Source organism: Festucalex cinctus, chromosome 7 (assembly GCF_051991245.1).
Source record: "Festucalex cinctus isolate MCC-2025b chromosome 7, RoL_Fcin_1.0, whole genome shotgun sequence".
NCBI classification, from domain to species: domain Eukaryota; kingdom Metazoa; phylum Chordata; class Actinopteri; order Syngnathiformes; family Syngnathidae; genus Festucalex; species Festucalex cinctus.
In genome coordinates, this window is record NC_135417.1 from 2,187,802 (window position 1) to 2,202,495 (window position 14,694).

Here is a 14,694-nt window from a genome sequence, read left to right on the forward strand (position 1 = left end):
TTTAACAAACATGCAGTATTCAAGTGTATTTTACATTTGTTGTAGCCAGCATTTGGCCATACATTTGGTAAACTTCGCTGAAAAAGCTTAAACATTAGACTTTTTTTTTTTTAATGATGTCATTAATGTATGTATTCACACCCTGATTTTAATGTGGACATCCTTGGAAAAATTAGCAGTGTATGTGAAAATCTAACCATTGTGGACAGGAAGTCACACGAAAGCAAACAAACCATTGCCAATTAAAACATAAGCAACCTTGCTGTGTTAAATTATGGGTGGGAAACCTTTTTCCAGCCGGATGCCATTTAATCCTCCGAGGGCCGTATTAACTTTAAGAGCAAGTATGATACAACAATCAAATGTATATTATATATTATACCCATTTGTGGCTTAAGTATACAGTTACAAGCATATGTGCGCTTTCTTCTCACACCTCCAGCCCATGTAATCTTCAATATTGCATTTGTTAAGGCTATTAATGGAAAATCTAGGAAATAATCCGAAAATATCACATGGCAACCATGAATGATAGGCAAACCTTTGAATTAGTTTATTTTTATTTGCTCTGTGATATAGACATTGTAATTTTGTTCCTGCATAGTTAAACTGCAAAAAAAAGTGACATTTTGTTTTTTACAAGATTTTTTTTAGCCACACATTAAAGCTTGGAGACCGATTGAGACGAGATCAGACTTGTCTTTTTATAGGCTCCTTCTGCTGAGCAGCGGATGTGTTTTACACACACACACACCACACACACACATACTCGGCAACCGCTTTCTGTTGGAATTTCTCCCCCCCCAAAAGTGTTATGGCATAAGAACAGCGTATTGATGAGAACCATCCAGAAAATCTTCCTCGGAGCTGTCGCGAACCGCATGACGTTTGAGCCCAAGGCTACCCAGAGAGCACAGTCATTAGTTAACCGCAAGATTGGCTATTTAAGGACGGGCCGCCAGCCGACAGGGCCTATTTGACTTGGAGAGATTCAATAAGCAAAGAGTGGTCGGCCTCGTCGGAGGCTGTGGAAAAATGGCAGCAAAGAGGAAAGATGAGCTCAGCAGTGATTGATGAAGGATTAGCGGGTCAGTGTGAGGTTGCTTCGACGGAACGCGTGAGTGGAACATGTTTAGGAAAGAACATGGACAGCAAAACGAAACGCATGTGTGTTTGGAGAGATAGCACGCACACCCGGCCTTTTCAGACCTTTGGGAATATGTTCCACATTAGACAAGTGTGCAAACAATGTGTGCAGTGGTGCCTTGAGAAACGTCTTTAATTGGTTCCGTGACCAAGCACGTATCTTAAAACACTCTTATCGCAAGTTAACTGTTCCCATTAAAATGAAAGGAAATGCTGTTCCAGGCAGCAAAACAAAAATATCATCGCTGCTATGTGGAAAACACTTGAGAGCATTTAAAAAAAAATTTTTTTTTACATTTTTGTGTTTTTTGAGTGAAACTGAATGCAGACATCCCAAAAAGGTAAAATGTAAAAAGAAAAAAAAAAAAAGATGAAAATAGACGTGTTTTTCACATAGCAGCGACAATATTAAATGTTTTGAAGAAAAATACTGTACCTAAAGGGATACTTTACTTATTTAGCCATTTTTGGCAGTCAAACATTAATATTTTGCCTATAATAAATTTAATTATTTTTCATGTACAATTAGTACCTTTAAAAACACATTTTGCAACTTGCTGTCGACTGAAAATGACATCACAAGGGCCCAGGTAACCAATCAAAGCTCAGCTTGTGAATGTCACGTGACCAAAGCTAGAAAACAGGTGAGCTGTGATTGGTTACCTGAGCCCCTGTGATGTCATTTTCAGTCGACAGCAAGTTGCAAAATGTGTTTATAAAGGTACTAATTGTACATGAAAAATAATTAAAGTATCAAATTAATTATAGACAAAATATTAACTTTTTATTGCTTTAATGGGCTAAATAAGTGAAGTATCCCTTTAATAAAAGCATACAATAATGACATCATTAAGTAGAATGTTAATACAGTCAGGCTACCAATAGGACTAATTGCCTTGTTTTTATAAGTAAAGATGACTTGACTTGACTTGACTTAACGATGAAGTGACTGCTGACAAAAGCAGAAGAATTCTAATACATTTCAGGCAATATTATTATTTATGTATTTCATCCAAAAGCTTCAGAAATCATTGGCCGGCGATTTTTAGTGCAGATGGACAATATCCCGAAACATACTAAAGAGTTTTTTTTTTTTTTTAGAATTGTATCAATATCATAATATATGTTGTACTTACTGACTATAAGTAAACAGTTTTTGACACATTTCTGTTTCAAAACAATTGCTAATGTGCCGCTCCAGATCTTGCCCCTACTACATGTAGACATGAAGAAAAATCGGGAGCTCGGTTTGTGAGCGTGCGTGCGTATATAAATGACTTTCCCAGAAGTAACGTGGGCCGAGGAAATGGTGTGACTCATCTAATCTGTGGCCCATCTGCATGAGTCAGCCTCGAGTGGTCTCACCTCACACCTCCTGCAGGCCTCATCACTGATCCACATCTGTCTCATTTCCTCCCTGCCACTTATGATACCCCAACACCCCTCCCCTCCCTTCTCCGTTTCACCGAGCGCAGCTTTACAAGGTGACCCAAGAAGCCGCGGGCAGCTCAAAGGTGTGCCAAAGACGCACAGCGCCGACGTGAAAAACAAAAGAAGACCCGGTCGACCCAGGAAACGTCCCCTGCCCCCCGCTTTGCCTCCCCCTCTGCCCTCGCCCGACCTCCCGCGAGGGTGCGTCCCTAATAACGGCGACAACTGCGATGGAGCGGATGTTAGCTCGGTGCGGCAGGTGACCGATTTGGAGCCGCAGGCCAAGAGGAAGCGAGGACGAAAGAGAAAACACGACGCTTCTCCCGGTCATCAGAGGTAAACGCTCCCCACTCCCAAACGTTTTTTTTTTTTTTTTCTCTCACAATTCAGCCTCTCATTGTTGTGTCACAAACTCCCATATTAACCGGCCACATTTCAGCACTGTGTGCTAAACCAGTGCCTCTTCTTTCTCTTTTTTCCTCCCTGTCGCTCTATCTCTCGCTTCATGCTTTCCCTTTAGTGTCGCCGAGGACGAGACGGGGCGCTGCGACACGCCCGCCGAATGTTTTGGCCAATCGGCTGCCGAGCAGCCCGCATCCCGACCGGCTGCTGTCCAAAGAGACAAGAGTGAAGACGGTCCTCCCAGGAAGACGTTTTTGAGGGCTGGTCTTTACTCGGATGATTACAAAACGACAGAGTAAGCCCATAACTCATCTCGGTTACGACATTTATACAGTGGAACCTCAAAGATTAAAGCGGAAGTCAACCTTAAATATTTCTTTACAATAATATGTTATATGTGACCTCCGTAGTCTAAACATGACATTATGATAAATATTACATTTGTGGAATATGAGTTATGTAGCAAAATATTCATCTCACAAGGCGGCCATTTTGCCACTTGCTGTCGACTGAAGATGACATCACAGTTGCTCAGGTCTCAGGCAACGGCCAATCAGAGCTCACCTGTTTTCTGAAGCTGAGCTGTGATTAGTTGTTACCTAAGCAACTTTAAAAAAAATGAAAACTAATACTAAAACTAAGCATTTTTGTAATAACTAAAACAAATAAAAACTAACAGAGCTGCCCTGAAAACTAATTAAAACTAACTACATTTAAAAAGAGGTGGATGAGTGGTGAGCACATCCGCCTCCCAGTACTGAGGATGCAAGTTTGAGTCCAGACTCCGGCCTTCCTGGGTGGAGTTTGCATGTTCTCCCCGTGCCAACGTGGGTCTTCTCCGGGTACTCCGGTCACATTCCAAAGACATGCATGGCAGGTTAACTGGGCGCTCCGAGGTGTGCCTGTGTGTGTGTGGATGGTTGTTCATCTCTGTGTGCCCTGCGATTGGCTGGCAACCAGTTCGGGGTGTCCCCCGCCTATTGCCCGAAGCCAGCTGGGATAGGCTCCAGACCCCCCGTGACCCTTGTGAGGAGCATGCGGTTTTAAGAAAATGGATGGATGGATACATTTAAAAAACAAAACTCCAAACGAAATAAAAACTAACTATAATGAAAATTCCAAACCTATAATAACCTTGTTGTGACAGCATGTGGTTCTGTTTCAGCGCCACCCCTCCATAATTTACTTAAATTCCAAATTGCAAGAGGTTGCACAATACATTAATTGGATACATTTGTTCAACCTTTATTTTCAGTCCTCCTTCCCAGTCACAGCTCTTCTCCAGAGGGAGCGCTGAGTTCAAAGCAGGCGAGCGGGAGTACGGCCTTTTACCAGCACCCATACATGTTGGTGAGTCTAGGACTGAAGAAGACGACGATGCTTCAATGTCAGCATGCCCATTCATCCAAATTCTCATGCTTGTGTCTGGCAGGGAAGTACTTGAGGATGAAGCGGATTCATTTCCAGTTACCTTATGATGTCATGTGGCTTTGGCAACACAACCAGGTAACAAGCATGGCTGGCCTATGACTCTTCTAAATTTAAACACTTGCCAGGACCAAAATATTGGACTCAGAGAAGCCCGCCCGACCCCCAATTCATATTCTGTCTTTGGACATAATTTGCATGACATTTCAGGGCAGAAAAGAAGTTTGGCCTTTGACGGAAAGAATTGCAGTTTGTGGTTATTCCTGTTCAAACACTCCTAATAGCCTTGTCATTTCTCATTGGCTTCTAACTGGATCCAAAGAACTAAATGTGCAGCTCGTTTGCGACTGGTGAGCTATTATATTTCCTAGTCCGAACATTTATTGGCATCAAAGTCAAAGACTTTCTTCTGTAAGACTACCAAAGGCGAGTCGAGTGACACAATTCGAGCGGATTGATTAAGATGCATCATAGTGGCCAATTTATTTTGGGGGAATTTCCACTCCGTGACAGATTTTTTTTTTCCCCCCAACATTAACGCTTGAGAAGATGGCAATTTCTGTCTATCATTTTAATGGTGCAGAATGCCATTGTCATTACTCACTGGATTTAAACTTTGATCAAAGAACATACATTTGGGGCGGTGAGTTATTACTTCTCTCCGTCCTAACGTTTCGGTTCCGAAATATATTATAGCCACTTGGGAACATATTTGTACGGTAACTGGGGATTACCAGGTTGACGGTCCAGATATGTTGGTTTGAGGTTGCGAATGCACACTCAGCTACTGCCACTTATGGTTTTTTATTTGCTTGTTCTCATATATGGTGGATGAGTGGCTAGCACATCCCGCCTCATTGTTTGTTGAGGTTGAGAATTCCAAATCTGGCATTTGGAGTTTCTTCCTCCCTCATTCTACTATCATTTAGGTTCATTGCCGACTCTAAATTGTCTATAGCTGTGATTGTGAATGGTTATCTGTCTATGTGTGCTCTGTGTGGCTGGTGATCAATAATTAAAAAAAAAAAAAAAAAAGGTAACATAACTGGATGGATAGATGGAGTGTTTTTCATACATATATTTTCTGTACTTATGACTTTACTACTGCTTTAGCATAGATTAGCATTAGCGCTGGGTATCAATTCCAATGTCCTCAATCTATTCAATTTCGATTCACAAGAGTTTTCGTTTGATTTGATTTTGATTTTTGATTTTTCTAAATTAGATTCACTTCATTTCAATAAGATATTGATTAATTATGGACCATCAATTCTTTTTAAATATCAAGGACATGATAAAAATTCCACAAACATTAAATTCCAAATAAAATTTTGCCGACGCGGTAACTGGTTAAATCATTTAGTTTATTAATGAAAATGTGTATTTCAAATTCATGTGAACAGTAAATTTCAAGAAAACTATAAGATTTAAAAAATGGCATGTAAAATTCTTTTTTTCTTATGAATTTATATGAAAAAAGATACTCTACTAAAATAATCGATGCATGGTTTTATGAATCATTTAGTTTATTAATGAAAAATGTGTGTTTTAAATTCATGTGAACTGTACATTTCAAGAAAACTCTAAGATTAAAAAAATGGCATGTATAATTCTTTTTTCTTATGAATTTATGGGAAAAAAGATACTATATTAAAATAATCGATGAATGGTTTTATGAATCATTTAGTTTATTAATGAAAAATAACGTGTATTTTAAATTCATTTGAACAGTAAATTTCAAGAAAACAGTAATATAAAAATATTGGCACGTAAAATTATTTTTTCTTATGAAGTTAGGGGGAAAAAGATACTATATTAAAATAATTGATGCATGGTTTTATGAATCATTTAGTTTATTCATGAAAAATAATGTTTATTTTAAATTCATGTGAACAGTAAATTTCAAGTAAACAGTATGATAAAAAAAAAAAAAAACAGTATGTACATTTTTTTTCTTATGAATTTAGGGGAAAAAAGATACTATATTAAAATAATCGATTGATGGTTTTATGAATCGATATCAGGGCTGGAAAAGCAAAATCGATTTGATATTGATTTTTCGATTATTTCTTTTTTACGCCAGCCCTAATTAGCATAAGACTACAGCGTGTTCCCGACTTATGTACAAATTTGGGTTACGCCCCCATGGGACCCAAACTCTGTCATCAACCGAGCCCCTCCCCCGTGCTGTGATGTCAACAATTCATTTCATCCATTGTAACCTCAGCATTCACAATTTGTGAGACAACTTGAATTTGTAACCCCGTTATTTCCCCAACAGCTTCAGAGGCAACCTGCCTTCCCTCTGAAGAGAAAGCGGCGCTACTGTGAGTCTTACATACTTGGTGTTTTCAAATGAATACACTCAGATACGATATGACTATGAATGTCTCACACGCAGGCCGACTGAAAGAGAGGACTTTTCCTTCTCAGCACACAGCGGTGAGAGTTCAATGACAAGTTTATTTACTGATGCACAGGAAGCAACCTCAATGCTTATTGGTCTTTCCTCACACAGGAAGAGAGCTCGGGAGACTTGGCCAGCCTATTCCCTCACCTCGACATGGAGCCTTTGAGCAGTGACGAGCGGTACGGGAATCAAAAACAGCGACCCACATTTTTCAGCGAGAGCGATCTGACATACTGCCATGTTAACTCACTGGCTGGCTGATGTGTTCCAATGTGGGTCAGGAGCTTCGTGGTGACACATCGCGTGTTCCTGGTGAGGAACTGGGAGCTGGTGAGGGAGCGACAGATCCGACTGAGGATGGAGGGGAGGCGAGAGGGGGACAGCGAGGCGGAGGAGAGGGACTGGCGTGCCGTGTGCGGCGACGGAGCCAGCGGGGACGATAGCTACATCAAGTCAGGTCCATGAAGCAAATGTGTGTGTTAGTTTTTGTTTCCGTAGGTGTCACACGCTAAGTACATGCTTCCTTTGCGATATTTAGATCAGGGATGGGCAATATAACCAGATGTATGACAAAAATGTTATTTCGAATATTAGATTAACTCACTCAAAATGTCATTATTACAGTTCTATGTTTGTCCTGCATTCCATTCTACTCAAGTCGGTTAGTCCGGTTTAAGTGCAACTACGCCATGTCTGCCATCTAGCGATGAATGGTGATATTACAACTTAAAACCACAGTCAATCCATGTTTGCAGTTTGGCATCAACAAATTTGCGTATTTGTTTATTTTTTATTTCACATGAAAAAAGAAATGTGTAATTTTTTTTTTCCCCCATTTTTTCCTAGTATTTTTTCGCAAATTATCCCGAGATTTTTGCGGGAGGGAAAAGCAACCAAGAAAGAAAAAAAAAATTGAGTTTTTTTTTTTTTTTTTAATTACCAGACTGCCAGTTGCCCATCCCAGATTTATACATGAATGGAACCCTAATGGTAAAACACTCGTTTAGGAATTCAGACTTGTTTATATTTCAAAACAATTTTTACCATAGGAATGGATACATAATCCCTCATAAATAAACCAGAGCTGGGCAATGTCGATTTAAAATATATATATATATTTTTTTTCTTCACAAAAATCAAATTTATGATTTTAATCTTTCACTTTTCCTTGTAGAAAAAACAAATGACAATGACACACTGAACAAGCTTTGAAACTTGAAACATTCCCCCCATGTGCATTCATTTGCACCAACTAACACAGAAATAGAACACAATCCTTCCTATATTTAGAACTTAAAATTTGAATGAATATTAATGACCCATCACGACTCAGCTGGTCCATATGCAAGAGAAAGAGTAATGTTGCAATTTTCATCACTGCAACACAGTTAGTGTACAGTGTTGGTTACATGACTATCATCACATTTCCTCTTGCATAACATCCATTGCGATGATGGAGGTTCTATACCAGTCTAGTATTTGGACGCTTTTTAATGAGAGAGTGCCTTCAAATTTTGACTGGCATATACGAGTGGTTTTGATTGATGTAGGTGTCGTGTGTCTTTCCCTTTAAAAACATATGCTTGTGTCTCTCTCATAGCCCACCATCCTCATTGTTGGCTCTCTGCAGCACAAACTTAAGTGCTTTTCCAACCACAGAATGCTTAAACGCGCAGAACCCCCCCCCAATCTCTGTCATCCATTTTGGTGTCCAAAAAGTGAGTAGGCAGCTTTCCCCTCTTTTGCACCAAAGTCTCCCTGACTGATTGCAATCAACAGCAAATATGGACCACAAGTGGCGGTACACTACTACAGAATGACATTGACTGCATTGTTTCCAAAGCAGTGCCTTCGACTGCCATTTTCCACCATGCCGACATTGACGCGTAATGGGGATTGAGGTGGGATGGCACCTGCGTGTAAGGGAATGTCCAAACGGGTGCGACATTTGACACGCGCTCCTTCAGCCGTGTTGCATTGAAATCATTCACTTCCTAAATAAGATCGTTTGGCCCCCCTGACAGTCCAGAGGTGGCAAATCCAGGTCCAGGTAGTAAAAACCCTGCCACAGTATGGCTTTAGCCTCAGGTGCTAGTTAGCTAGCTCCCTAGCGAGCTCCCATGGTGTTAGTTTACCTGCTAAGGCAGTTAACTAGCACCAGGGGCTAAAGCCAAACTGCGGCAGGGTTTTTACTTTCTGGACCTGGATTTTCCACCACTGACTGACACCTCTTTGTTGAGGTCTTCTGGACAAGTCCAACCAGCAGTTTGCAGTCTGTCAGCTAGTTAACTATCAACCTACTTAATTAGCTAGCTAGCTAGCTATCGCTGTTTCTACCCACAGTAGCTAACTATGTAGCTAGCTACGCATCTATCTATCTATCTATCTATCTATCTATCTATCCGTCCATCCGTCTATCCATCCATCCATCCAATTTTATTTATTTTTTTGTGGCGGCAAGGGACAAAGAAGCATGAGCATCCCTGGACCAGATGAATATGGATGGGGAAATATAGTGGCAAAGTGGTTAGACTGTCTGCCTCACAATTCTGAGGTTCGGGCTTCAAGAAAAGCAAAAATTGATGGATGGAGGGACAGGAGCGTAACATTTTTGATTATTGGGGAGGGGAACTGTTCTGTTGCGACATAAAGTGCATTATGAGAAAATGCTGATTTTACTCACCTAGTGTCCCCTGGCCGAATAGCCCCCATCTCACAATAAGTCGCCCGCTGCTTGGTTAACGATCACGTCACCAGTCCTTAAACTTTCCTAGGAATTGAAACCAAAATATTAGCAATTCATTCTTTCCAGGATCCCCCTGACTAAAATACTGTACAACGTCTCTCTATTCTCTTTCCAGATGTACCAGTGGGCGTGGTGGAGGTGACGATTTCCAGCAGTGACCCCCACCCGGGCAGTGATGATACCCCCCGCTCGCTCACTGCCAGCCCCCGCGTAAGTGCATACATGCATGCAAAATACTCTGGATGACTAATCCGATCAGTCTTCCAATTTGTATCCATGAGTAGTAGGGTTTTTTTTTTTTTTTTTTTTTTTTTTTTGATCTTTCTGATCTTGTTCATTGCAGCCCACGGAGGAAGGAGATGATGAAGATGAGGAGGAGGAGGGCGAAGAAGACAAAGTGGGAGAATGCAGAAGAGAGCAGAGGAGAAAGCGGCTGAACGATTTACTTCTGACCCTGCAGCATTCATAAGCTAACATACACAATGAGGCAAGTGGCAAACTTGGCAGTGCTTACACAAAGTTAACATGGCCATGTTTTTTTTGTTTTTTTTAATAAATCTTTTGAAAATCTTTTTCAAAGTAAAACTACAAATAGCTGGTTGCATAAATGACAACATTGAGTCATTTGAGTTTAGATTTGTGCACTGGTTTAGCCATTCCTTAACTTGAATTTTCAATTTTCATTTTCATTATTGGCAGTTTTTGCAAAGCATGTGGCAAGTCTCCAGTCAAGAGCTTGGTTTGAATCTCATCTCTGTCTGTAATTGCGTAGGTTTACTCCACTTACTCCCACACTCTAGAAAAATGCATGTTAGGTTCATTGAAGATTCTAAATTGCCCATAAGTAGGAATTACATTATTCTAGAGTGTACCCTAAGTCTGCTGGGATATGCTTCGGCTCACCTGGGATCCTGAATACAATCGTTACAAAATGGATGTAAAGATCCATCGATCCATCCATCCATCCATCCATCCATTTCAGCTAGCTAACTATCGACCTATTTAGCTAGCTATCACTGTTTCTAGCTACAGTAGCTAACTATGTAGCTAACTAGATAGCTGGCTACATAGCATCTATATATCTATCTATCTATCTATCTATCCATCCATCCATCCATTTCAGCTAGCTAACTATCGACCTATTTAGCTAGCTATCACTGTTTCTAGCTACAGTAGCTAACTATGTAGCTAACTAGATAGCTAGCTACATAGCATCTATCTATCCATCCATCGGAATGGTCAGCCAGAGACCATTATCAATGGAACTATCTATCTATCTAATCCTTCTGGTTTGCTTGCTTAGGCTATCATTCGGATAAATTGTAAATAGTCCCCAATCTTAAAATTAATTCACATTCTTAAAAAAAATAAAAAATAAAAACTTTCCTAAATGACTCGTTTGGCGACATTGCGCAATCATTTAAGTTGCAATCATGAATGTACTGTAGCAACTTTGGACAAGATGGGACATTAAGAACATTGTGAAGTTGTTCTTAAATGTAATTTCACAAGGAATTAAAAAGTCTTACATTTAAATTTGTCTAAAAAGGAACAGTGTGTAGAAGTTTTCAATTTTTCAATGTTCATTCATTAAAAAAACGTAATTTCAGTATTATGCAAAAAAAAAAAAAAAGTTCTATCACGTCAACATACAATTTTTTTTATATAATTGTAGGTCTTGTAATCACTAATTATTGGAGATAGAACGATATGGGTTTTTCAGGGCAGATACTGATGCCGATTATTAGTAGTTAAGGAGGCTGATATTAATTTCCTGTTAAAAAAAAAAGGTGTAATATTGGCGCCAACATTTTTAAAAAATTCTAATGCCAATCTTGACTCTGTTGTAATGTCATAAAGCATGTTTATTTTATTTCCAGACTTTTAAAAATGTTGATTTTTTTTTTTTTTTATGTAATCTTAGACAATTGAGATTCTTTTTAAATTTCTAAAAAAAAAACGTTCAGGGAGCTCTCAAGATTATTAATACTTATTCATTATTATTATTAATAAATTAATAATGATTAATACTAAAATGTTAATTATAAACTTAAGCAAGTAAATGCCATAGCTCTCTATAGTTTTCTACAGTAATTTTTTTTCCAAAATTCAAAATGACCTGAACTCTTAAACTTTCACATTTCTTTGTTTTAATGTCGAACAAAAACAAATGATTCAGAAGGTTCCCAGCGTCACTAGCATCATTTATAAAGTTAACTGAAAATTTAAATAAATAGCTCCCTGAGATTAAAATTGTCAAATAAAAAAAAGGCCAATACCGATACTCGTTAAAATGCCTAATATAATAATAATAATAATAATAATAATAATAATAATGACCAATTATTGGTCTATCCCTACTAATTATATGAGATAGGTTGTGCCGCGCCTTATAGCAAGCTGACATGTTTCGCCACCATCTTTTTTCTACGGATACCCCAAGGGGACAAATTTAGCGAATATAGTAATTGATGGTAAGCTTGCCAAGTGTGATCTCTGAGGCATTGTAATGTGTGCGCTTCAAAATGCACACGCTTTAAACCTAGGTCATTGCATTCTATTATTGCATTACCACTTGATGGCAAAAATCACCTGCACACTGTCCCTTTAAGCAGTAGGAACCCTGTTTCAAGACTCTCCAACCAGCATATTTTGACCCTCTTAGATCTAAACGTGGGATATCTGGAGTCGTAAAGTCAACTAATCGACCAGTCAACTAATCGGTTCAGCCCCTCTACTACTCACTGTACAAGCATCGATTGATTGACAGTATTTCCCCTCCGTGTAGGCAGGTGCACTCAAGAGGAAAAAGGGACCAGGCACACCGCAGGACACACAAACAGCAACACGCCAGAGCGGAGCGGGGAGAATTTCAAAACGCGAGAAAGACATCACGGCGCGCTCCGACAGCCGCTGAACCGAGCGCTATGAAGGGCATCACACCAAGGATGAAACCATGGCAACACATCTTTTGTCCGGGATGAAAAAAAAAAAAAGAGAGAGAGCGAGAGAGAGGGAGGATCAACAGAAACAGACCAGCTGAAATTAATTTGCACTAGTGCTCGAGCACGCTAAAGACACTAAACAAGTGTGTGTACGCCCACCCCCCCCAAAAAAAACACACTTGGATTGCACCTACTTGGGCACCTTAAAGCAAACTGGGAAGAACACGGAACCGAGGCGGTTCTTGGACGACAGGCTGGAAGCGCTAACTAGGTCACAAATGAAGCTTCCAAAGTCACATTGCACCTTTAGGAAAAGGGAGAAAGCGCGCCAGCTTAAAAGCACTTGTTTGGCTTTTCTTCACTTTACAAGCCAGTGAATAAGACAAAAAAAAGGAGGGGGGGGGATTAAGGGGTGGGGAGGGGTTCTTGGTGATTAGAGGAATTTTGGCACCGCTGCAAAAGAATTTCTAATAAGGTTTTAAGAAAGATGTTATTTTTGTGTGTGCTAAAGAAATCTATGAACACTAGGAATGTTTATTGTGAACTATTTTCTTCAAGTATTGCTTCCTGGGAAGAAGAGAAGGTCAAATGTGTCTTTACGTACTTCAGACTGCCTTTGAGAATGTTTTATTGACAATCAGAATGTCCCAGGGTGTTTCAAACAAAATGAGAAAAAAAAAAGAGAGAAAAAGATGGCAAACGTGAAATGCTAAGTAGAAGTGCCATGCTGTCTTGTGTCCAAGCAATATTTCTCCGAATAAGACTATATGATACATTATGTTGTTATATTAGTTATTTTTGTGTACATATTGTTCTCACTTTAGAGGCATTTGCTCAGTTAGTACCTTACATTTAGTTTTATGTACATAACAAAAACTATATGACAAGAGTTAATCATCCAATAGTGTTCTTTTACGGCTGACCAATACATTAGACAGTTGTCATTAGACTATGATTGTATATCTTTTTTTTTTTTTTTTTTGTAATGTTTTTTAGACAAGCATGTTTTTTATTGGTCAGTGATTTTTCAGTTCTCGTGGCTTCTTAAAAAAACAAAATTAACAAGCCAAGAAAGTGCAATTTCTTTGACTGTTTACATATCCTACATATATATCCCCCTTTCCTTTTTTTTTTTTTTTTTAAACAGTGCATTGCTGCAAGTTATTAACTTTATAGCAAAGGTACACTTAAGAGTTATCTAGTTTGCATGAATTGTAACCTTTGCCTGCTGCCTCTAACAATGTGCATCTGAAAAACAAGACGTCATAGAAAGTAAGATCAGAAATGTTTTTTTCTTTTTATGCTATATATATATATATATACAATAATAATAATAATAAAAAATCAAACATGTTATGTCTACCAGCTCTAAACCCTGAAAACTCTTGATGCATCTGTTTACAAGGCAAGGGAGCAGGGGGGGGCGGGGGGCGGGGGGGGTGTTAATATAAGTTGGCCTAACAGTGGCACCTAGTGGTGTTTACATTATTTGGAACGTGTTTGTCCTCCATAATGACCCATAATAGAGGACGTGTGATGATAGCTCCAAGGTGTGGGGGGAGGGCTGTGAATCACTCCGGGGAATCATTCTCCTCTTGCTGCCCTTCGAAAACAAACCAAGGCCACTATTTATAGCGCAGAAGCGTCCCGAGGACATTTCAAAGGGCAATGATAGCTTTAACAAGCGGTCTTTCGTCATCTGAAAGGCTGGTTCAGTGAAAAAGCATTCAGTGTCGTAGTTGGGTAGTGTCAAACATTTAAGAATTGGTGTATGTAGGACATTTTGAAAGAAAAACGCAAACGCAACCATTGCCGTTTAGACAGGCGGTCATGCGCATGCGCGGACTTGTCAGTCAAAACTGCACTGGCGGGAAGCGACTCGAGTACAGTACATTTTGCGCTTATATATATATATATATATATATATATATATATATATATATATATATATATATATATATATATATATATATACTGTATCACAAACTAAACTTAACAAGTAGTTAATATAAAATGGAGTCGCCTTACTCACCATTCTTAATTCACATGGCAAACTAATGCCGAATGAAGTCATTTAAATGAAGAGAACTGGTACACAAATGCTGCGTTTCTTCAATAAGTTCCTGTCCAAACTGCCTAATTAATCACTTCACTTCATATCACATACACGCACTTATATCCCCTTC

The 14,694-nt window shown here is 39.2% G+C and overlaps 1 protein-coding gene across 4 annotated transcripts in view; it reads left to right on the forward strand.

The window, feature by feature from the left end:
• LOC144022403 (uncharacterized) overlaps positions 1 to 13,861 on the forward strand; it is a 26,989-nt gene extending 13,128 nt beyond the window's left edge. For 2 of the 4 annotated variants that reach the window (XM_077527157.1, XM_077527158.1), the window contains exons 4-14: positions 2,622 to 2,913; positions 3,098 to 3,274; positions 4,235 to 4,329; positions 4,412 to 4,485; positions 6,689 to 6,734; positions 6,809 to 6,849; positions 6,926 to 6,996; positions 7,099 to 7,274; positions 9,679 to 9,773; positions 9,907 to 10,054; positions 12,356 to 13,861. In XM_077527157.1, the coding sequence (XP_077383283.1) occupies positions 2,622 to 2,913; positions 3,098 to 3,274; positions 4,235 to 4,329; positions 4,412 to 4,485; positions 6,689 to 6,734; positions 6,809 to 6,849; positions 6,926 to 6,996; positions 7,099 to 7,274; positions 9,679 to 9,773; positions 9,907 to 10,032 (1,193 nt within the window). In that variant the 3' untranslated portion in view covers positions 10,033 to 10,054; positions 12,356 to 13,861. Of the gene's footprint in view, positions 1 to 2,621; positions 2,914 to 3,016; positions 3,275 to 4,234; positions 4,330 to 4,411; positions 4,486 to 6,688; positions 6,735 to 6,808; positions 6,850 to 6,925; positions 6,997 to 7,098; positions 7,290 to 9,678; positions 9,774 to 9,906; positions 10,055 to 12,355 lie in introns of those variants that run through there. The other 2 variants (XR_013284324.1, XM_077527160.1) reach the window with 2 other exon arrangements.
• Positions 13,862 to 14,694: the final 833 nt, after the last annotated feature.